The following is a 24,390-nucleotide window of genomic DNA, read 5'->3' as shown; positions in this document are numbered from 1 at the left end:
AAAGTAGCACTTTCAAGAAGTGGGACTATCCCAGCTTGCTGCTATTCACCCTTGTTCAAGGTTTGGTTGGTGATATCATCACACCATTAGTTTAGCCTGACCATGCCAGCCTTGATCCTAGACAGTTTTTGAAACAACATGTTAACTAATTGCAGATAATTGGGATAACTGCCACTTTATGTTCCCCATATGGACTGTGTGCACCTTTTACTGCATGCAGTTGAACTTTCCTGCACTTGGTCCGAGCAACAGCTTATCCTAATAATTCATTCAACATCTTCCCTCCAAATGGAAGTGAATCCTAGCCTAAGGCTTTTTGCAGCAGTTAGGGAAGGGCCTGGAGAAAAAATTGCCATTCCCATGTAAGTTCTCTTTGTGTCAGAGTATGTCTGCGGCATTGCCTGGTGCCAATAACTGGGTCTTATTGGTGTTTGGAACTTGAGCAGAAGACAGGTGTATCTAAGGGCTATTCGAATCATGCTGGTGACTGCGTAAGTAAAGCTTTGTGTATCATCTGCTTTCACAGTTCTACCCCAGAAATGCACCACTACAAGGCAGCACTAAGGTGACACTCTGTGGCTCAGGCTTTCGTTCAGGTTCATATTTCAGTGGCATGGATGCCTCACCTTCAACCCTTGGTGACTACAAGGTTACAGTGGGACGGAAGAATTGCACCATACTGTTTGAAGAGAGCCTGGAAAACAGGTAACATCTGAAAGTTAAAAAACACGAAGCCTGCAAACAGTATTCCCCCCTCCTTCTTTCCTGTTCACTTTCTCAGCTTTGCATCTACACAGACTAGCATTCTGTAAATGTGCCTTATGCATGTAAGAAAGGTGTGCAGAGAGGAATTCTTGGTGGCTGTTTTTCTTTGGAGATTCACCACAATCTCAGCCTGAGCACCTTCTGGAAGACTTGTTAGGCCTGTGTGTCTGGGCTACCTTTGCAGGGTGAAGGCAGGTTGGATAGGTCAGTAGAAGCATGGAGACTTCCCATGGTGTTATAATTATATATAAATTCTGCTTTAAATTTGGAGAGGTTAAGGACCGTGTTCAACCATCTGGTCCCACTAGTGGAAGTCTGCACAAGGGGGAGGAGAGGAGAGAGCATGCCATCAGGCAAGCAGAAATTTTCAGCTGCTGGAGCAGTCTGCTTAGCACTATGTTGAATTATACCCTATATTTTGGGGTTAAAAGCTGCCCTGAGCCTTCAAAATAAGATGGACTATAAGCAGGCAGACTATAATGTACAAAGTTAAGCAATATTCCCTCTCATCCAGGAGTTTTACATTTCAGGTTGGCGTTCAAGATCGAAGGGAATTCCTCTGTGCATGCTTGTCCCATGGTCCCTATGAAGAACTATCTCCCTTTGGTGTTGTTCTTCAGTGCTTCACACCAGGAACATACTGAGTGATGCGTTGATTAAGGGCTGGTCCACATTTCCACTTGTCCTGCGCCTAGAAAGCATGGGTCTGAGGGGTTTCACCCTTGTCCTGTGCTTTCTAGGCACAGGTATGAGTGGTTTTCCATTTACCCCACTGCGTTCCCTGGGAAAACCCAGCACTGAATAGGAGCAAACGCCAATCTGCAGAAAACCTGATTGACATTTGTTCCGATTCAGCACCAAAGAGCAGGTTTTCCAAGCAGAAAGTGGAAGGACAAGTGGAAGTCTGGATGAGCCCTTAATCTCAGAAGCCTTGGCTGACAATGGCACAGTGCTCTGTTCAGACTCCACATGGTATGTGTGAGGCCAGATGGGGAGAGTGAGGCCACAGCTGATAAGTTGTCTGGGGAAAACTGGTGGAAAAGTGCTCTCTTCTCTTGGTTTGGACTCTTGTGTTTTCACTGCTAAGGGACATTAAGCCAGCAGTGGTCTAATGTTTTCTTCAGCTTCTGGTATCTTCCTGAAGGAAAATGGGGCCAGCCAAGGGACAAGTTTAGGAAGACATGGGGCTTTGTAGAGGTACGGTGTAGGTTGTGTGGGAGCCTTAGTGAACAGACTCTCTTTCTCCTTTCACCTCAGAGTGTTTGTACCACTCAGCTTAAACGAATTTTTGTGTGGTTTGTTGTTCTTTCCTCACAGCTCCCTGAGCACCATTAGAAGGGAATTATAATATGAATAAAACATTGGTGCTGGTTTAGAATGTTCTTTTCCAGAGCTCTCAAGATGAAAGTATGAAAGTACTGTGGAGTGTAGAATATATGTGGCATCCAACAATCTCAGTAGAATCCTGAGATTCTAAGCATTTTTTTACGGGGGGAGAATTTTCTAGTCTTCATGGTTGCAGAAGTCCTGCCAGTTCTGTGAGGGTAGCAGTTCAGTCACTGAGTAATTCGCCCCTTTTACTTAGCACAGTGCTATCCATGTGGCTAAATCCATCTCTCTCTCCTTCTCATTTAATCAATGTATTCATAGACTAGATGCAAAATGCGGGGCTTACGGTTAGAATATGACTTTTTCTAGAGTTCCTTCTGGTACTTCTTTCTGCCTGTGTGAGGCCCTCAGATGATGTCATAGCAGCCTTACACTTACATGTTGAAATCAGGAGAGGAGACATTTCTGTGTGTCACAGTTTAGACATTGGCAGCTTTCCCGGAGCGGAAATGAAACAGCAGTTTCTACTGTTCCCTATTAGTACAAATAGAGTTTCACCTCCATGGCCCCTGCTGGAGTCAGTCATTCTAGTGAGCTTTGATCTGCATTAAGCAAAAAACTAAAACCAACAACTGAGCATTGTCTGGCAGCATTTTCTTCGAGAGGGCAGGTCATATTTGGGTAAGGAAATGCCTCTTAAAAACTGTTTAGAGGGAGAAACAGAGGTATATAGGAAGACATAACAGGAGTCACAGTTGTTACGTCTTGCTATCGCCACATCCATTTTTCACATCTAACTCTGGACTCGCAAATGGAATAGGTGAATTGAATTCTTCCATTCCATAAATGATCAAGTATTTCCAAGCTGGAGCCCTTGCTTGATCCAAGCTGATCCATCACCATAATCCCTACTGAGGATGATGATAAACCCTCTGTGAAGGAAGCAGTTGATGGAGTTATAATAGCATGCTGGAGCCCAGGCATTGTGTATTTACAGAAGCTGGCTCCCTGAGTTCACCCTGCAATATGCAGGTGTACATTCAAAGAAAATTGCCACAATAATATATATGTATGGACCGTATTCAACTAACTTTTACTCAGAGTGAACATCTTGAAATGGATGGGCCAAAGTTAGCACACCATTTTTTGCCTAATTGCATCATGAAAATTAGGGTGTGCATTAGATTTAATGGCTCATTTATATTCACCAGCAAATCCTTTTTTAGTTTCAAGGTTTTGAAAATTGAGGCACACATTAGATTTGATGGCACATTAGGTAAAGGTAAAGGTACCCCTGCCCGTACGGGCCAGTCTTGACAGACTCTAGGGTTGTGCGCTCATCTCACTCTAGAGGCCGGGAGCCAGCGCTGTCCACAGACACTTCCGGGTAACGTGGCCAGCATGACAAGCTGCATCTGGCGAGCCAGCGCAGCACACGGAATGCCGTTTACCTTTCCGCTAGTAAGCGGTCCCTATTTATCTACTTGCACCCAGGGGTGCTTTCGAACTGCTAGGTTGGCAGGTGCTGGGACCGAGCGACGGGAGCGCACCCCGTCGCGGGGATTCAAACCGCCGACCTCTCGATTGGCAAGTCCTAGGCGCTGAGGCTTTTTACCCACAGCGCCACCCGCATCCCGGGTGGCACATTAGATTCGCGTAAATACGGTAGATTCCAAAAACCATGGAATAAGCAAACATAAAACCTAAATTTCTATATTTTTCTGAAGGTGCTCATCTATTAACAAGAATAAAAAGGACTCCTCCTATCCTATCCCATTAAAAGAGAAGCATTAAAACAGACCATAGAACAAATCACATTTCAGTTTAAATTAAGATCCCAAAGTCTGGGTGAAGAGGAATGCCTTTTCCTGGTTCCTCAAAACTGGCAATTTTGGCATCGATAAGCTTTCCTGGGGACAGCATTCCATAGCTGGGCAACTACAATGGAAAAGACCCATCCTCTTGTTGCCACTTTCTGCAAACACAGCCTTCAGAGATGAATTGCTGTAAGCGAGAGATGTGGTACATTACAGTGGTGCCACGCAAGACGAACGCCTCGCAAGACGGAAAACCCGCTAGACGAAAGGGTTTTCCGTTTTGGAGGCGCTTCGCAAAACGAATTTCCCTATGGGCTTGCTTCGCAAGACGAAAATGTCTTGCGAGTTCCTGCGGGGTTTTTTCCCTTCCCCCCCCCCTTTTCCTAAGCCCTAAGCCGCTTATCAGCTGATCCGCTAAGCTGTCAATGGGCTTGCTTCGCAAGATGAAAAAACCGCTATACGAAGAGCCTCACGGAACGGATTAATTTTGTCTTGCGAGGCACCACTGTATCTTTTTTTTTTAATTTCTTGATTTTCTTTCTTACAACAAATATCCATCATCATTACTAAACATTCATTTTCCAGTTTCCCCCCTCCCTGTTGACTTCCCTTAGCTTCCATTTCTGGTTTGTTACATCAAATGATACAATCTGCTGTTTGTAATTAATACTATGTTGTCCCATTGTTATACTTCTTATTCTCTTTAAATAAAGTTGTAAATGTTTATTTAAACCCTGCCAATGCGTTCATTTTTTGTTGTTGTTTCTGCAAATATGTTATAAAAGGTTCCCATTCTTTTTCAAAGTCACTATTGTCCTTTTCACACAGCTTGTCCATTAGTTTTGCTAATTCTGCATAGTTCATCAACTTTTCTTGCCATTGTTCTTTTGATGGTATTTCTCCAGTCTTCCAATTTTGTGCTATTAAGATTCTTGCTGCTTTTGTAGCATACATGAATGATGTCCGTTTTTCTTTCAGCAGCTCTTGTACTAAAATACCCAACAAAATGCTTTTGGTTTTTTAACAAATGTTATTTTAAACATTTTTTCCAATTCATTGTATATCATTTCCCATTTTTTTTAAAAAAATAATCTTGCAATCCCCCCACATATGGTAAAATGCACCTTCCCCTTCTTTACATCTCCAACAGTAAGGTCACATCTCTCTGTCAAATTTGGCTTGCAGGGGTAGGGAGATAAGGAACTGGCCTGCAGGTCAGATAATGTACCGCATCTTTTTTTGTGGTACATTATGTGACCTGCAGGCCAGTTCCTTATCTCCCTACCCTTCAAGCCAAATTTGACAGAAGAATGTGACCTTGCCCACCTGTAAGTCACCTGCCATCACTATGACATCAGGTGATGCTGCACTTTGAAGCCCTGATTGCTGAGACTTCAAAGCACAGTGCGGGCTGTTTGAAAGCCCTTTTGCAGATAGCCCTACTCATTAAACCTTTAAAAACCAAAGCTACTCTTTGAACCTCCATTCTGCTGGAGTAAGGGAAGCAGGCATTGTTCATAAGCTGATGGGAGCGCACCTTGCTCCAACAAAGCAATAGCCCTGATCTCATGTTAAATTCATTAATGTTCCTTTGAAGCCACACCCTCATGTATGACATCAGGTGTAGGGCAGGTAGGTGTGGCCTGCCTGAAACAGCCCTGCAAGTCAAATGTGGAGGTCCAGCTAGCCAGGTCTGGTTCACAGGCAGGAGGTTCCCCATATCTGCCCTAAGGTTAGTACAGTAGTGTACAAGTGAACTATTTTGAATAATTTTCCATTTCATTGTGCTAAAGAGCCACTAGACTTTATTAGGCAGATCACCATCACATTAGTTTCTTGTGCATCCTTTCAGCACCCTTTTTGCTTTTCAGGTACAGTGAAGTGCCGCGCTGGAAAGATTATGTTGAAATTATTGTCTGCACTTTGACACCAAAAGAGGAAGTGAACATGCTGGGGCCACAGAAGGTTGAGGTCACTGTTGTAGAGAAGGCGCACACCCCATTTTACATCAGTGGCTCCTCAGTCCTCAGTGGCTTTGAGTTTAAGGTGAGCCTTGGTTTCTTTCCACTACCTTTGCTCCTGCATGCTTCTTCATGGCTGTTGTTCATTGATGTAATGTGAATTTAATAGACCCGCTAAGGGCCAGTGATAGGCGTTCTGGTGCTCTGCAGCTGGTGTTCCATGGGAGCTAGTGGTGCAGAGGCATAATGCAAGATTGCTGATCTCAGCTACTGGGTTTGGGTGCTTTGGTGGGAAACTTGCTTTGTATTTTTAAACTCCCAGGTCCAGCCCTGGCTTTTCTGCTTAAGAAATCTCTAGTAACAAGTTTTATTACTTGAAAACAAGTAATCAGCCACTCTAGGCAAACACTTCTACAGAAGAAGGTCTTTCAGCCTCTACTTTTATTCTGTTTTCTGGTCCTGATGGTCAGGATTTCTTTTAATATTTTACAACTACCTTGCCACAGCTTAAATTCTTTACTTCTTGTCCTTACCTCAATGTCTGTGAAAAACAGTGGTCTTCCCTTTTCTTTCTCGAAGTTGGTTACAGGGCTCAGAGAGTTTGATACAGTGAGTTTAGCATTTCTTCTCTTCACTATCAACAGCTGCCTAAAATAACTTCTATCCATCCACCGTACGGCCCACAGGCTGGAGGAACAGAGATCTTTATCCAAGGACAAAACGTTCTGGTGGGAGGCACAAGGAAGGTGATGGTTAATGGTCGGGATTGTCCCTTGGTCTCAAGGGAAAGGTATGGCAAATAGTGACACTTAATTGTAACATTGGCTTGTCAGACTGGGAATTGTGTTCATGGCCTTTGATAAAGGATAGAGCTATGGTTTTCAAAATACATTTAGAAAGTTGATTAACACATTTTTGACCACCTTCCAGATATGTTGGATTTTTCTCATTTTCTAGCACGGTAGCATTAATGTGAAGCTAATGGACTGACCACAGACATTAGCTAGGCTGGTTTGAGGCAACCTTATAAGATGTTACCAGCTTCCTTATCTCTTCAATTCTTTTGGCCTTATCTCCAGGAAAATGATACAGAGTATCTAAATTTAAATGGTCAGTGTTTGAGGTGTCAAAAATATCCTTCCCACATCTTGATGATGCAAGAGGCAACTCTTTTCCTGTGTTCTTTTGTGTGTAAATCTGTGGTTGCCTGCCCCTACACCAGTCATCTTCTTCTTCTTCTTTGGCGATCGCTCGTAGTCATACTTTCCGAATGAGTCACAGTCTCTATTGCTTGTGTGAAAGCAAATGAACCGAGTAGAGCTTTGCAGGGCATGTGAGTTCATAGCCACCTGCCATCGCCTTTTGTTATGAATGGTTATGAATACTCCCATAATCATGCTCACTCTAGGCCGAGGTATGTGAGGGAGAGGACAGCCACCACTCCTCTTATCAACCATCTTCTGCCTATACTGTATGGAAGGAAAGTTTTAGCTTGAACCTACTATTTTTTAAGGTTCCTCAAAATGAATGAGGATGACTTAGGATCTAGTTACAACTTCAATGGAAGATAGAAACATGGTTTCGCATCTCTTCTTTATCCCAAAGTGCTTGGTAGTTGTGGTCAGGGCTGGTGCCAGGCCATGGCACAGTGCTAGCAATCCACTCCTCAGCACCCACCCCACTCCAACCAGGACAGGACCTTGCCTCACTTGCTATGGCTGTGGAGGCTGCCACATGTTTTCTCAGCCTTCATCTATCCCCCATATGCTTCAGATGGATGAGGAACAGCACTTCATAATGGGAACTAAGCTTGGTTCCCATCTACAGCCACCGTCTTAAATTGCCCACAATGCAAAGCTCAGACCCATATAGCCCTACTAGACTATGAACCTATGAAAGCAACACATTTGCTAGATCTATGTAGTGGGGCATGGCATTTTGGATCCCTTAGAATCGTGGGTGTCCACTGCAGATGCGGAGCCAAGCTGTTTAGCAGCAGCAGCACCCCCACTCACCAAATAAAAAGCATCCAAGGTGAATGACAGCACAGCCAGGGCAGAGCAGTGAGGGGAACCCCCCCAAGTCCTTGAACCCCTCAGCCAGTGCCTGACCTAGCTGGACCACGGACACCGGGTCTGGTTATGCTGCATCTCCTTAACTAAATTTGTCACACTCTCATCAGGCTGTGCCACATGAGTCTTGTCAGGACCTGCATCCCTGGTGACGCATTCTCCCATCTCCCAGAGTGAGCGGGCTCAGATAATTGTGTGGGGGTCCACCTCTTTACATGGTGGCAGTTTGCAGGCCTGTCCCAGCATCGTGACATGACGTACAATGATGCAATTATGCAAAGGACTGCCTCAACCCTGACCTTGTGGAGGATGGGACTAAATGGTAGGTGGCTGAGCAGGGCCTTACCATGCTGTTTGTCTTCTTTTCCCCAGCCAGAAAGAGGAAGCCATTATTTGTACCACCCCTCCTGTGAACAACCTGGGCAACGCTTCTGTGACTGTAGTAATAGATGAACAGCCGTTTCTTTCTCCGAAGCCCTTCTGGTATCGAAAAGATCCCCAGATACACCATATCTCTCCCAACTGCAGCTATGAGTGAGTGGACACCCTTATTCAGCCTTCATGAACTTGGTGCCCTCCAGATGTTTTTGGAATATAACACACACACAGCTAGCACTGCCTGGGGCTGCTGGAAGTTGTATTCCAAAACATCTGGAGGGCCCTTGGTTGTCAAAGGCTGCCCTCATTCTTGGAAGAATGTCTTCTTTCCATCCTGTGTCATGGCATTCCCTCTTCTAGGCTTTCTGTGATGCACATCATGTTATTTATGAAGCAAAGTTCCTGGTCCCAAGCCATCAAATATCTCATTTAACCAAATTAAATGGAAGCTCCATAGCAACAGTGCTATTCAGTGCAGATAAAATGTAAAGGGACCCCTGACCATTAGGTCCAGTCGTGACCGACTCTGGGTTGGCTGAGGGAGCTGGCGTACAGCTTCCGGGTCATGTGGCCAGCATGACTAAGCCGCTTCTGGCGATCCAGAGCAGCGCACGGAAACGCCGTTTACTTTCCCACCAGAGTGGTACCTATTTATCTACTTGCACTTTGACGTGCTTTTGAACTGCTAGGTTGGCAGGAGCAGGGACCGAGCAATGGGAGCTCACCCTGTCGTGGGGATTTGAACCGCCGATCTGCTATTCAGTGCAGATACCCGGAGGTAAATTGCATTGAGGTCAGTGGGACTTAATCCCAGCTAAGTGTATGTAGCATTGGGCCTAAATCTCATCCTAAATAGGCCTTAGACTGGCCTATTTAGGACCTGGATGTTTATACCACCAGGAACTGAGAACTGGATGTACCATTACCGATTTCCTATGTTTACTGCTCAGGTCCGCCTACACAACCAGGATATACCTGTAGGATCTCTTGATAAGGAAACTTTTTCACAGCCTTCTGATTTTTATTCTTCAGGGGTTCAAATATCTCCATCAGTGGCACCAATTTGGATTCAGTGTATTATGCAAAGGTGCAGTTTGAGTCTGCCGGAGTGCTTACTGAAGCTAAGGTGAGTATTCTAGGTGGAGGGAGAGAAATGAAGTTTGCAATCCTAAGCACACTTTCTAGAGAGCAAGTCCCATTGGCCTGAGTAAACATGCTGCATATATAAGATACTCACCATATCAAAGTGACCCTTCTCCATATAAAGAAACAAAAAGGACTTACAGTACTTCAGAGGAATTCTGTGTTTAAGCATTAGAAATTCTTAGTTTCAGAATTTTAGATGTCTTCTGTGAAACAGATTCCCGCAAGTGTGGGACACCCAGTAAGAATACCTCCCTGTATGTCCTTGTAGGGACTTGTCTCAGAGATGGACTAATGGAGAGGATGTTCTCTGTCAACCCAATAAATCATTACAATTTGAAGGGGGGAAGACAGTCTGTAGTGACGTTTTAGCTCACCAACAGGTAATGCAAAAGCAAAGTTTGTGCGGGAAGGTGCCTCCCTGCTGCTAAATGAGTAAGAATATCCTTGAATAGTTCTTCCAGGACTACCTAAAGGCATTTTCTTTCATTTGTGTGAAAAGATGAACTGAGGGGCACCTAGCTATGCATAGATTGTGGTTGTTTTATCCTCAAACATTTACATTTCCTCTATGGAACGTACACTTTTACAACCTTTTTAGTCGTCCCCACCCCCTTATATTTCAAGTACTCGGTTGCTGTTGTTTTTGACTTTATTTTCATTCTTCTTAACAATTTCTCCTTATGTTTTGCCTTAAATAAACCTGGTTGTGAATCTGCTCATTGTAAAACCTTTCCCCATCAAATCACATGAAAAGTGTTGGAATTGTGAATAGTTTGTTCAGCAATTAACATCCTTCAGAATTTTTATTCTGGATGATCGTATCATGTCTTGCCGTGGCAGATTAAAAAATCATTTTTGTCAAGGATTGGAAAAAGAGACCAAAAACTGTAGGAAAGGGATAGAATACTGTGCAGGGTATAGAGGAGGAGGACTTGTTGTCGTCTGTATTTGTAGGCCACCTTTCAGGGTGGTACCAACACATTTAATAAAATGCCAGCATGAAGAGTAGATAAAAATTGGATTTTTTAAAAAAGTAAAATGTGCTTTAAAAAATATTCAGAACTGTTTAGAGTAGATCATTAAACAATAAAAATGCTAAGTTTCTCTTAAAGAATAAGTTGGTGAATATTAAATGATATAAATATATTAGCCCGAATTTCTAAACCAAATCAATGTCTTCTATTGAGTTAAAGGAATATTTTCTATGAAAATGAAGAACTTGTTCAATTATTTCTCAAATATGAATTCTTAAACTCTACCTGATTTGCAGATTTTAGATGTTTACCACTGTTTAGGAAATATATGATGAAGTATCAGCAAGAGACTTGATTATTATTATTATTTAAATGTGCCCTTTCCCTCTCACAGATTTAATCATGATTTAAATCCCATTGATTCGGCATGGTAAAATAACAGTGTCAAGGAAGCAACAAAATTGATCATTAATAGGTACAGAGCAGGCAAATTAAATACAGCAGCACAGAATGCATCATTAAGCTATAGAATTTATGTAGTTTGTAGTTTGTCATATTCTTCAACCCCTGAATTTCACACTGCCCTTCCTATTTAGTTTACGGTAAGGTGTGCCCTTGAACGGAATCCAGTGTTCCAGCAGTGATCAGATAGATATAACTAAGTCAAATGAAGTTAAACTGTTCTCTTGGTGTCTTCAGGATTGTAAGGGGGAAAGGTCTGCTACAAGCCTCGTGTGCCAGAGTCCTCGCTACTCATTGGAAAACAAGGCAGCGAGCATTCATGGGAACCTGAAGATCTTGATGGATGGAGCTCTGAGGCACCAGACGTTTCGCATCCGCTTCTACCCTAAGCCAGTGATTTACCCCTTTGAGCAGCAAGACCAATTGTACACAATCAATCCAGGAGAGGATGAGATCGAGATCCACGTATGTAATTGTCAGTTGGGCAACAATATGTGTGGACAATATTGCTGTGCTCACCTGAGCAGTGTGGCATCAGAAAAACCTAGGCTGCAACCCTAGGCAACGCCCTCCCAACACCTGGGAATAGGCCCCATTGAACACAGTGGGTTGTACTTCTGAGTAAACATGAATAGCACCACAGCCACAGAGGACATAGCAGCAGTGTCTGCAAGTGGGGTTTTCTGGGAATGTGTAATTCTCTGCACAAAGAAGCTGCTCCATTGTTGGCTGTTTTGAGGTTTTTCTGAAGTTGCAGTGCTCATATGTGTACACCACTTCCGCAGGTTGAAATTAACTCACAGAGCCATTTAGCAGCGTATGAACTGGCACCAAGAAATCAAGTTGTATATAGCGAAGGGGGTCCCATTAAATAAAATGGCAAGGGTGGTGCTGCTGTTTATAGTTCCCCCTGTACTAAATGTGAGCGGGAAGGGATTGGGATGAGGGTAGGGATGCTAAAGCGTCATCAGAACAGTTTCTTCTGGATAGGCAAAAGTGCTTGTAGATTCAGAGCAGGGTTACATGGGAGTCTGGGAAACACGGGGAAAGAAAGCCAAGAGGCCCAATGAGGAAGATCTTTTCCCGAAATGGGTTAACGTATATGTCTTTATTTGTTTGTACAGCATAGAGGACTGGATGCTCTGGCAGGCTGCATGGCAATCTCTATGACAGTGGCTGGCAAAGAATGCCACCCCACTGTGCTGAAAAACGAGGTGACCTGCCGAATCCCCGGGGACCTGAACTCCCCTCTGCATCGTTTGCCAGCACAGGTGAAGCTTGCAACAGTTCTCTGCAACCAGCACTGATGCCATGACATGTTTCTCTCTTTGCCTCCTCTGGCCCATTCTCCTTTTTGCAGCTTGGCCTCCTCCCATCTTGTCCATCCTGGCTGCTTTTTCCTCTGATACCTTTCAGTCACTCATTTGGTTTTTCCACTACTGGCTGCAGAGGAAATGGAACTGAACGAACGTGGGGCAGTAGCTCCATGCATTCTCATTCTGACAAACTTTTGCCCCCTTACTTCTGCTTCTCTCCTTTTAAAACATATAGGCTATTTAATAACACATGTTTGAGAAGTAGTGAAGGCAGCAGCTAAGCATGACATGGCTCCCAGGAAAACTGATCTGGGTCACATCCTGTGGATGTGTCATCCCACGTCATCTATAACATCTGGCCTTTGTAGCAACTTGTGAGCTCAGAGCAGACTTAATTCTGACCTTTAAAGAAAGTCTTTAAAGAAATACCTGGCATATCCAAACCAAACAAGCCACAGATACATTTTTACAGCAGAACATTGGGAAATTTCTGGCTCCCCTTGGCACTACTCCTTAGACTCATTTTTCATTAGGAAAGGGTTTTTCCGTGTCTGGAATTCACCAGGGACTCTTAATGGTTTAAATAAATTTTAAAAATCCATCTGTGTATCTGCAAGTCTCTCAGGAGTGGGGGTGAGAAAGAGGTGGATAATCAGTTCTACTGCCTTGGAGTTCCTGCACTGAACAGCACATGGTGAAAAAATTGGTTCTGGTGCCCATGCATGCATCACTGCCCACATTCTAGATGGCACTGATTTTCAAGGGCACACCCAGTATGGCTCTAAATACTTTCCCTGGGTCATTCTCTGCTGGTGTGTGTGTGTGGGCACTCTCTGTTCTCAGAGGCATTGCTACAGGCCAACTATGGAATGCATGTGCGTTCTCTCTCTCTTTTTGTCTGGCCATTCCGGAGTTTAGAATTTCTTGTGTGTGTGTTTTAAAGTTTATTTGTGTACAGAGCATGCCAAATGCTGCCTAAAGAAGGAATTGGCTACTTGTCTTAACTACTGAAGAGGGGGAGGGTATGTGTGTCTGTCACTTCTATAGATTCTGTGAGAGAAATTACACTGCATATGTGACTCTCTGGTTGCTTCCTGCCCCTCTTGGGTTCCTTCAGGTTGAGAGAAGGACAAAGGGGAGGAGATGTTTATCCTTTTCCTTACTAGCTGTTTTTCATCCTCAGTGTATCACTCCCTGACACACACCTTTGCTGCTTTTCTCCTCAAGGGAATAAAAGACACAGCTCTGTACCATGTGTCCTGCTGCCATCCTGCTACCCTCCCTCCAGGACATTTCATGGTTCTCCTCCTCCTCCTACAAGAGCATCACAACCTTAGCAGAGATGCCTTCTTTGCACTTGAGTCTAGACTTAAGGAATCCTGTGCAAAGATGAAGCCCTGCACTGCCCCCTTCCCATGATCTCTTTTCTTCCTGCCCTGTGATTCCTCCTCCCGCTATCATCATCCCCTTTCTGGGCAGGAAACAGACCAAACAGATGGACTCCAACAGCCCCCTTCCAAAATGTCACCACAGCACACATGTAGTCTTGCCAACTATGCCCTTCCACGAGCTTTGGGACTAATAGTGCAATGTATACAGCGGCCCTCCAGGCTTCTAAACAACCTAGGATATTTGAGTTGCTCCCTTTCTGTCCAGCTGGCAATTTGTTATACAAGTTTACTAATGTGTGATAGTTCAGTACGTTAAAGCTTTGCTACCTCCTGGCTCCTTCCTGCCCATTGAACGCCATTGCTCTGGCATGGCTGATAATCTGCTTCCATCGTGTCCTTTCCTCCTTTTAGATTTGTGTGAATGGAAACTGCACAGACCTTGGCTTTGTGGTTGTGAAATCCTCCTTATCTCCTGTTGCTGTTACATTGGGGACCGTTGTAGCCATCCTATTCCTCTGCTTCTTGGCATTTTTCGTGATGAAATTCATGCAGCGGAAGAAGAAGAAGAAGTCAGGTAAACTGCAAGCTTCTCACAAAGCTTTCTGATCAGAGCAGAGCTTTCAATAAAGGTATTCATTCAACTGCATTTATCCAATGTTTTAATCATTGTGCTGGTTTGCATCTATCTGTGAGGTCTCCAGTCAGAGCATTGGCATATATCAAATCTGGCTTGGTAACTGGACTGGCAAGATGGGCAGGGTTAGGCATGGCAGGGAGAGGCTGGGCGTACAAACTAGGAAAGAGAACTGAGTGTTCCTTTTTGTTTCTGCAGGAACTGAAAACTTGGAAAGACTCTCAAGCCTCAACAGGGGCATGACGAGCATCCCTCTCCTTCCCTCTAACCCAAATTACACAAATACTGCTGGTAAGGATGCATAAAGAGATACTTAACAGCTCCTAGTGCTTTGGAGCAGCTGGGATAGGGTCATATAAGTGGTCTGGTCTAGTGATTTCCTATTGTGGGATTGCCTTGGCTTGGCCAGCAGGCTTAGTCATATGGTATATTTGGCTTTGCACTAGCAATCATGTCCCAAGTTGATACCAGGATTCCCATCACCATCTCCACAGTTCACTCTAAATGGTCCTATAAACAAAAAGCACTGTTCTCAAACACCTATCCCTTTCCATGCCCCAGTTCCTTTGGTCGTTTTGTTTGGGAGGAACATGTGGCATTCTATTGACATGTGGGGACACTGTCTTGCCCGGAATCCAGTAGTGACCCCGCGGCAGGAGATGCAAAATGAACAATTATTACCATTTCTCTAGCACCTATCTAACGCCAGTCTCCTCCCCTCCATTCTCTTGATGGCACTGCTCTAGCAGAGCCCCGTACTTCTAGAGTGAGTCTTGGAAGCGCCTCTTACACAGGAAGCAGTGACGGTTCTGCCATGCCCTTCATGCGGGTACCTTCTTACTCCATTAAAAATTTTCGGCCGCAACTGTTAGAAGAGGTGAAGGACGTTCTAATCCCAGAAGAGCAGCTGGTTATGCAACAGGACCAGATCATTGGCAAAGGTAAGTGCTGTTAAGGTTGCCTGTATCAATCACGCATAGTGTGCAAAGCTTTGTTGCAATTTCTTCAAACTGTGTTTGAAGAGTACCCTTACCTACCCACCCACCCACACCGCCATGCTAGATGCGTTTTTAGATGCTTTTCTCTGTTAGGCATTTCTAGTTACCATCTTGAAAGCACAGACTTTAGGGTTACCTAGGGTAGCACCCCATGAAGTTGTCCTACTAGCAGAATGATTTCTGCCTTTGCAACAGGACTTCCTCTCCCTCTGCTTTCTCCACAACCCCTATCAGTTCTCCTAACCCTCTGGAGAATATATGGGGGGGGGGTGTACTGGCAGAGGGAGTCCCATTGCGCAGGCAGAAGTCCTTGCACTAATTGGACAACTTTGTTGGATACAACCCATTGGATTCTTGTTTAGGCTTAAGTGTTTCAAACTAAAAGCCATAACACGTGCACACACCCATGTTGGCCTGGTAAATGTGGCAAGTCGTCACAGTGTTTTCTGTTCCATTCTGTGCCTCCAGCACAGAAACAGCCTATGCAGCACTCTCATGTTATGCTGCACTCAGGTGTGCAGCCTTCTAACTGCAAGAGGCTGATGCAAAAACTCAAGGAATGGATTGGGCTGAGAGTACCTGGTTTGCATGCTGGGCTGTGTGTCTAGTAGGTCTTTTTGTTCTTTTTCCTGTCCAGGTCACTTTGGGAGTGTTTATCATGGAATGTACATAGATTCGGACCATAGACATATACACTGTGCTGTTAAATCTCTGAACCGTGAGTAATCCCTCCTTCCTCACAGCAATGGCAACTGCACTTAACTGTCCTGCAAAAGGAAGCCAAGGGATGAGGGGCCTGTTCCCTCTCCCTCCTCACCAGCTGCTCACCTGGTTATGCCCCATTGTTGTTGTTATTTAAACTTGAAGGACATGCTCTATGTCCCTCTTCCAGCATGGGAGTGGACAGTTTCTATGAGTGTTCTGCTTGCTTAACAAATAAAAGTGAATGGGCTCTTCCACCCCCTCCCCTCCCTTGAGAAAAGGGGCATCATGCTACTTCAACTGGACTATAACTAGCATAGATTCAGTTCTGTAGGGGAAGACTTGGCAATTCAATCATCGAAGGAAGGCCCTCGGATAATTCCTTCCTTAAATGGCACCGTAATCTGGATTCTAGGGAGACTTGCCCTACTTTGCACTCTCCTTCGGCTTGCTCAGTGACATGGTACAAGGAGACACCATTAGCTTAAGTGCCGTTTTCTGCGGCAAAGTCTTGTTGTCCCTTTGCAATGTCATTCCACTCAAGAGTAGGTGGATATAGCTGTGAAGAGAGGTTGGGGATGGGAGGACATGCTGTTAAAGCTTCCCCAAGGAAGCTCTTTGACACACTTCAGGAAACAGTCCTGGACTGGGTTGGGGGGAGAGGGAGGGATGCTTTTGTAACCAACTTCTGCTGTTTGTTCATCATCTCCAATGAGACATACCAAAGGCTTCCAGTTCAGCCAATTGCCTTCAAGGCCTTGTCGGCCTTCTGAGTGTAGTCTCAGAAGAATCCTCCTTATCAACAGCATCCCTTGGGAAGCAGAGGGACCCACGTGCCACATTGACCTAGCCCTGCGCAGTTCTTAATCTGGCTAGGCATCCCTCCCTTATTACCTTCAGTGCTGACATTCAAGCGTAGGTTTAACCTGCTGGCATGTCCTGTCCCAAGTCCAAATGAGCTACTTGTGCCATCCATAACGGATCTTGTGTTGCTTTCGTGCGCACCTCCTGCACTCCAGTGACCCATTTCCCAAGAGTTTTGCGGTTCCTTGTGTGGGTATGCCGCTCTGTTGCCTTTTCAAAGCCTGCTTCCTTTTCTTCCCCAGGAATCACAGACTTGGAGGAGGTGGAAGAGTTCTTGAAAGAGGGGATTCTGATGAAGAGCTTTCACCACCCCCACGTCCTCTCGCTCATTGGGATTGCCCTCCCTCGGGAGGGGCTTCCCCGCGTGGTACTGCCATACATGAAGCATGGAGACCTGCGACACTTTATCCGTTCAGAGGAGAGGGTGTGTACTGCTTCCCACTTTGGGTTTACACCAGCAAGTCAGCCCTTGGAGGGCTTGCTCTGGGAGATGAGCATCTCAATGCCAATATGCTGACTTCCTGATCCTGAAGCTACCATTGGGTTGAGGGTGGTTCACACCCACCTAGTAAAGTGGAGCATTTAAGGAAAGGGGGTACTGAGATAGTGCTGTATCAGACCCTTCCTTCCTCTCCCTTTCAACTCCGGTCAGCTTTTGCTTTGGCCTTGTGAACCCCCTACATCCCTGTTGCAGGATGTCTTCCTGTTTAATCACTGCAGTCTTTGCACATCCCCCCAGTTAGGTGTTCACCACCATGGAATGAACAATGAGTCAACTGAGGGTTTGCCCCCCCCCTCCCCCAGGTGCAGCAGGGAGAGAAATCCATTCTGTGGCGCAGCAGAATTTGTTAGCTCAAGCATTCTCGTCAGGTTTCTGCCGGAGCCTTCTATGTGTACGAACCACCTTATTTTTGCAGTAGCTTCTGCTCTTGCAGCCGGGACCTCAGCATCCAAGGAGCAGAGGTTGTGTGTTTCTTTGCTTTTTGCTGACTCGGAGCCTTCTTGAGCAGTAGGAACGTGAGCTGGTGGCTGATGTACCTGCTGCTGCTGCTGCTGCTGCTGCCAGAGACGCAGAGCACAATCGTGTCTCCCTCCCACCCTGGCCAGTGCAGAACTAGCTACTCTCTGCTGAGAGCTGCAGCAACACCATCTTCCCTTTCACTTTGGGGAGAAAAACAGAGCCAGGGGTAGTAAGCAGGCTTCAGTTTCCCCTGCCTCCTCTGTAGCCACTGTCATCTTCATCATTACTGCTTGCAACGATCAAATAAGTGGTACAATTACCATTATTGTGTGTGGCCACCTAAGGGTGTAGCATTTCTACATAGGAAATAGCATTAAAACTTTGTGTACACTGTCAGGTGTGTGACAGCTTAGCACGTGTATTTTTGCTATGTGTATACATGGGATCGGGATGCGGGTGGCACTGTGAGTTAAACCACAGAGCCTAGGACTTGCCGATCAGAAGGTCAGCGGTTCGAATCCCCGCGACGGGGTGAGCTCCCCTTGCTTGGTCCCTGCTCCTGCCAACCTAGCAGTTCGAAAGCACATCAAAGTGCAAGTAGATAAATAGGTACTGCTCCAGCGGGAAGGTAAACGGCGTTTCCATGCACTGCTCTGGTTCACAAGAAGCGGCTTAGTCATGCTGGCCACATGACCCAGACGCTGTACGCCGGCTCCCTCGGCCAATAAAGCGAGATGAGCGCTGCAACCCCAGAGTCAGTCACGACTGGACCTAATGGTCAGGGATCCCTTTACCTTTACTATACATGGGATCATTTCCCCACAGGTTTCGTATTGTTTCTACATAGAAACATTTTATCTAGGTACACAATATGTGCCATGTAGCCTCATTTACAAAGCAAGATTTGACATGCACTGCACATTCCCATGACAGATTTAAGACAGGGAAGCAGAAGCCCTTCAGACCGTTGTCATCTTGCCTAAGTCTGGAGTTTCAGCAGTGACCTCTGGCAGCACCTGCTGTGTCTGTCTTAAAGAGTTTGAAAACAGGCCCCACAGCAATGTCATCTTGTATCCAATGATTACATACAGAGAATTGAATCTTTATGGGGATCTAAGCCAAGCCTTCGCTTCCTTCCAGCGACTTGTCAGTAGCAAGGTCTTGGGGGATGGTGGGGAGTAAAGCTTTTCTCGCAAAAGCGCTTTTCAAACGATTGCAGCGCACCGTCCACAGACCTCACCTTGAACAGACTGCCGTTTGAGGTGCAGCGCACTTTTAGAGCAGTTGTATGTTCGAAAAAGAGACGCTTGCTCAGGCTACTCATTCGCTGCCATTGTAAACGCAGCACGGAATGTTGTTGCATGTGTACCTTGTGTGCTTATTGGACACAAGGGGAAATGTCATTAGCAATGAGCAACAAAATTCCTTGGGAAGGGCAGTGACTCAGTGGTGCAGCGCATACTTTACATGAAAAAGGTCCTAGGTCCACTCCAACTTGGCACCTCCCAGTAGGGGTTGCAATGTCCCCTTCCTGAAATCCTACAGAGGTGCAGCAAGTCAGTGTTGACAATACTGAGTGAGATGAACCAATAGTCTGACTCGGCTTCCTATGTTCCTTTCCCTTTCTCAGCCCTATTTCATTAGCTAGCTGACCAAATACAATCATGGCCCGTTTTAAACCTTTTACAGCAGTATGATTTTTTTGCAAGATTTAATTTCTTCTCCTCCAACCCTAAAATAACATGTGGCTTTAAAAAGAGAGAGAGAGAAGGAGGAGTAGTACTATTACCTTTACTTTACCTCTTATGGTCAGATATTCTATCCCACTATTTTTGCTGAAATGTTCCTCAGGGGACAAGGGCAATTTAAAAAAAAGTGGTTGGGACACACTTTGAATGAGATAGGGGAGAGGCAATGAGAGCCTCTGCCCACTAGGGGGCCACAAAGGCATGCTCATACATAACGCATTATTATAAAGTCTTAAGCAGGGAAGCTGCACATAAGACTGTATTTGTGCGTTGACATCAATTCCATGTATGGCTTGCACCCTGCGCAGGCCTTATCAAGTAATGTGCAAGTGTCTGTGCCATGTGCGCTCCCAAAAGAGAATAATTTTCTACCAGCAGAAAATTTCTGCAGCCGAGTGTCTGTCGGCTCATGCGCTCATCCCATAGGACAGTGCGCATGCAGGGCGCACTCCATTTCCCACCCAGAAGTGAAATCCAAGTAGCAAATTTTCCCATGTGAAGTAGCCCTGAAATTAGCTTCAGCTGTGCTGGCTTGAGGGAGTTACAAGCAAGCAGTTCAGACCTCGAGAGGGGCATAAACTCTAGAGCCAGATGGAAAGCTCATTTTAAGTTTCCTCTCCCTCCCCGCTCTTCCCCAGAACCCGACTGTGAAGGATTTAATAGGCTTTGGGCTGCAAGTGGCTCAAGGGATGGAATATTTGGCCCAGAAGAAGTTTGTGCACAGAGACCTTGCTGCTAGGAACTGTATGTAAGTATTGAAAGGAGTGGGTAGAACATAGTGGTTGAAGGGCTGCACTAGGGCCTGGGAGACCAGGGTTCAAATCGTCACTTGGCCATGAAACTGACTGGTGGTCCTGGGCCAGTCACACTCTCTCCCTCATCCCTAAACTACCTCTCAGGGTTGTTGGGAGGATAAAATGGAACAGAGGAGAACTCCGTGTGCCACCTTGAGCTTGAAGGAATATAAATGTAATAAATAACAAATACCTGGCTGGGCCTTCAGGCTTCCTGGGTGAGTCTGTCAGGCATCTTTCCCTGTTAGCTGATTTATTCCCTGTGTTTTGACAGAAATAGGCCCTCCCTGGTGCCAGTATAGCTATTCCCTACCTACAGCTGCTTTACCTTTGCACCTACTATTTTTGTGAAAGCCTTGTATTAGCAGGTAGAACAAGCCCCACAAGCTTCTCTCACTGTGCGACAGCTTCGCCTTTCAGTATGGTGGTTGCTCATTACATGCAGGGCTAAGCTGTTCTCTCTTGCCCTTCTAAAAGCTGTTTGGGAAGCCGCTAAGCGCTCATAGGTCTTGAAAAGGGCTGCAAGCGCTGATTTCTGGCCTGGGCTGAAATGTCAAAAAGTCCAGAAGTGGGACTTGAGTCGCTTAATGGTGCCTCCGTGACCGAGGGACTGTAATTCATTTGGCTGCAGTGTGTGCTCTAAACCTTCCCCTCTCCTCTCTGTGCTTTGCAGGCTAGATGAGACCTTCACAGTAAAAGTGGCAGACTTTGGGCTGGCCAGAGACGTCTTCGACAAGGAATATTACAGCATCCGCCGACACCGCAGAGCAAAGCTGCCGGTTAAGTGGATGGCCCTTGAGAGCCTGCAGACCCAAAAATTTACCACCAAGTCTGATGTAGTAAGTGCAAGCAAAGGCAGTGGGTGCTATTTAGACATGGGAACCAGGGTCATCTTCTTTGGCGATCACTCATAGCCTAGTAAGATTGTCTTCCATGAACAGGGTCCTAGCAGTGAGTCCGTAAGTGACTGTGGAGGACAATTCTGGATCCACGCATCCTTTCACAGTGGGGACATAGGTTTTCGGGTGGAAGTTGATCATGATGAGGGTTTGCAATCGTTCCTTCCTCTTAGCTCGTTTCTCCCTTGCGTCCTGAGTTTGAGTGTCTTCAAAGCCCATGACGCCTTTGGTAAAGGTTGCTCTCCAATTGGAGCGATCGCAGGCCAGTGTTTCCCAATTGTCGGTGTTTATACTACATTTTTAAAGATTTGCCTTGAGAGAGCATTACACTTTCCATTTTTAAGTTCGGAACAAAGTAGTTGCTTTGGAAGACGATAATCAGGCATCCAAACAACATGACCAGTCCAATGAAGTTGATGTTGACAGAGTTTCCTGTCCTAGCTGCATAATTGCTGCAACAGGAATGGGGAACAGTTTTTTCATCCCAAGGGCCACCATCCCTCATGGTAAACTTACCCAGGGCTGCATGACAGCAGTGGGTGGGGCCAGTACAGAAAGTAGATTGGCCATCTACATAAACGGCCACTCATAGAATCAGAATTATAGCGTTGGATGGGACCGCAAGGGTCATCTAGTCCAACCCCCTCTGGTGCACTCATATACATCCACACACCTGCACATTCATACCTAGCTATATACAAACACACACATTCATTCACACATACTGTCTCTCTGACACAGAGATACTTCCAAACTCTCGCTAATCACTGAGTGACATAACCCATAAGACTCTCTGGATGATGTGTGCGTATTGTTAGCTCATGTCAGAAAACAGGCTTCTTGGCTGTCCAAGCTAGCCAGGGCAGGCCTCTCTTCAATGTCTTTGTGCCCCTGTGCATGAAAGGCTGCATCTTGACACTGTAGAAACACATGGTGTTTGGTAGATGGGATATGCTGAGGAAACAGGCGAACCTCTCCTGGGTGCCCTCCTAGGCTGTTTGCGCCCCTTCTGGGAGTCACAGATCTGCACTGCCACCTGTGCATTCTGCTGTATGTGTTCTCCATCTGTGCATTCTGCTCTTCTGCCCAGTGGTCCTTTGGGGTCCTCATGTGGGAGCTGATGACGCGAGGGGCTTCTCCGTACCCTGAAGTGGACCCATATGATATGACCCGCTATTTGTTGCGAGGAAGAAGGTTGCCGCAGCCAGAATACTGCCCAGATTCTCTGTGAGTATATATGAACTTAGGGGAGGGCTGTTGAAAACCTCTGCCTTAGGGAAGGACGGGTTAACAAGACCCTTGAAGTATGTGGAGAGATAGGAAGGCTGAGATGGCATCCATCTGGTCTCCACCAGGCTACATGGAGGCACAGGCAGTCATATTTGGGGGAAGTGTTCTAGAATTCTATGCAGAACTATGCAGATTGAAAAATGTGTACCCCAATAAACTGGGGTGTGTGCTACACCTAGAGTATATTCCCCTGGCAGATGGGAAGGTAAAAAGAAGCTATAAATGAGATGGTGTGGGGGCAAAGGTTAGGCTTACTGGAAGAGAGTCTACTCCTTTCTTTTGATTGGCACCAGCCTTTTAAAATTCATTTTTTCTGTACAGCCCTTACTGCTAGCCTTGCACGGCATTCTCAGTGAACAATGAGGTTCAGAGATCTGATACTGTTCAGATGACCCAGATTCCCAATGTGATGAGATTTGCTAGAGACAAACATCTGGCGAACTTTTTGGAAGTTCCTCTTAAAACAGGCCATGCGGTGACTGCAACACAATATAGCACTGCGATGAAACTTACCAAATCCATCAGACTTTGGGATGCTTGTGAAGCCCAGAAAGCCTGCTCTATCAAGTCAGATTCAATACTGCCTAGAGTTGCCATGAATATCCAGATTGATAGACCCTCTGAGGGCCTCCATCCCTTCCTTGCAGTCCCATCCCAGCTGTGCATATCATAAGTACACAGCCTATTTGCCAAATGTTCCAGAGCCCCAATTTTCTATACAAATCCCAGTGAACATGAGCCAACAAGCAGGATCATTGCCTGTGGGCCAGGGGTTGCTGGAGAATGAGGAATGGGAATGCATGGCAGTTTGTTATCTTGGAACGTGCCCAGGAGATGGTGTACGGCTATGCAGTACCACAAGTCTACACTGTCCTCAGGCTTTGAAGCTAGAGGTCTTGGCCTTACATTCCCCCTGCTGTAATGTGTGTGTGACTGTGTTTAATCTGACAGGTACACCGTAATGCTGAATTGCTGGGCCCCAAGTCCTGAGGAGCGACCAACTTTCTCTGCAGTAATCCAAGAAGTCCAGCATATTTTAGCCTGTCTAAAGGGGGAGCATTATATCAACCTGAATGTCACTTATGTCAACCTTGATCAAGACCAGCCTTTCCCTCCTTTGACCAGTTGTGAGGATGATCTGGACTCCAGTGGGCTGAGTGAGGAAGAGGCTGCTACTGTGCACTGACTGATACGAGGCAGTTCTCAGGTAGCACACCTGAGTTGAGCCTAACACTATGCAAACACTGCCAGCCTTTCACTTCTCTGACTGAGGAAGCTTCCTGACTCATCTTCCATTTGAGCCTTGGCTTGCCGCAGCTTGGATTCTCCAGTTGTCCTGTAGCTTCCCTTCAAGCATCTCCCACTTATGTGGGTTCAAGAAAACCATGGCTGGAGACCTTCTGCGATATGATTCCCCCTGCTAAAGGGCTCAGGAAAAGGCAGAAATAAGCTCATCCCTTCCATAAGAGGTGGGGGCAGGTCCCCTTACCTCTCTTAGAATAGTGAAACATCCAGAATATGTGGGACCTTGGATGCTGGCCTGTTTTAGAAAGGGCTATAAAGTAATTTAATGTCTCAGCCTGTGGCTGAATCTGTATATAAAGGAATAAATTGAGTGTTGTTTACTGTTTGTTTCAAGGACTGTTTTTCAAAGCTGGCCTTTCCGTCTCATGTGATGCATATACACATGTGCTGTCAGAGGGTCTGTATTGCTAAGATGGCATCCATTAGTGGAGCTGCAGGCAGAACTGGGAAGCAGGCCGAGTGACCCAAAATGCCCTCTTTTCAACATTGATCAAGGCTGGCCCCCTGGCCCTCCCAGCTTGCTTAGCATCACATTGTATTGCTCCAACAGCGAGTCCTTGTCTTTGACAGCTCTAAGTGGCTGC

The 24,390-nt window shown here is 45.7% G+C and overlaps 1 protein-coding gene across 3 annotated transcripts in view; it reads left to right on the top strand.

Moving 5' to 3' along the window:
• Nucleotides 1-24,127, top strand: part of MST1R (macrophage stimulating 1 receptor) — a 59,294-nt gene extending 35,167 nt beyond the window's left edge. For 2 of the 3 annotated variants that reach the window (XM_079964394.1, XM_079964395.1), the window contains exons 6-21: nucleotides 527-705; nucleotides 5,783-5,957; nucleotides 6,517-6,662; nucleotides 8,317-8,478; nucleotides 9,355-9,448; nucleotides 11,142-11,369; nucleotides 12,029-12,175; nucleotides 14,023-14,185; nucleotides 14,444-14,536; nucleotides 14,992-15,186; nucleotides 15,881-15,961; nucleotides 17,052-17,233; nucleotides 20,157-20,266; nucleotides 20,986-21,151; nucleotides 22,302-22,438; nucleotides 23,453-24,127. In XM_079964394.1, coding sequence (XP_079820520.1) covers nucleotides 527-705; nucleotides 5,783-5,957; nucleotides 6,517-6,662; nucleotides 8,317-8,478; nucleotides 9,355-9,448; nucleotides 11,142-11,369; nucleotides 12,029-12,175; nucleotides 14,023-14,185; nucleotides 14,444-14,536; nucleotides 14,992-15,186; nucleotides 15,881-15,961; nucleotides 17,052-17,233; nucleotides 20,157-20,266; nucleotides 20,986-21,151; nucleotides 22,302-22,438; nucleotides 23,453-23,687 — 2,493 coding nt within the window. In that variant the 3' untranslated portion in view covers nucleotides 23,688-24,127. The remainder of the gene's footprint in view (nucleotides 1-526; nucleotides 706-5,782; nucleotides 5,958-6,516; nucleotides 6,663-8,316; nucleotides 8,479-9,354; nucleotides 9,449-11,141; nucleotides 11,370-12,028; nucleotides 12,176-14,022; nucleotides 14,186-14,443; nucleotides 14,537-14,991; nucleotides 15,187-15,880; nucleotides 15,962-17,051; nucleotides 17,234-20,156; nucleotides 20,267-20,985; nucleotides 21,152-22,301; nucleotides 22,439-23,452) is intronic. The other variant, XM_079964396.1, reaches the window with a different exon arrangement.
• Nucleotides 24,128-24,390: the final 263 nt, after the last annotated feature.

Source organism: Podarcis cretensis, assembly GCF_951804945.1.
Source record: "Podarcis cretensis genome assembly, chromosome: 2".
Lineage (NCBI taxonomy): Eukaryota > Metazoa > Chordata > Lepidosauria > Squamata > Lacertidae > Podarcis > Podarcis cretensis.
The sequence above is the reverse complement of the archived record's forward strand: the minus strand, read 5'-3'. Positions and strand labels throughout refer to the sequence as shown.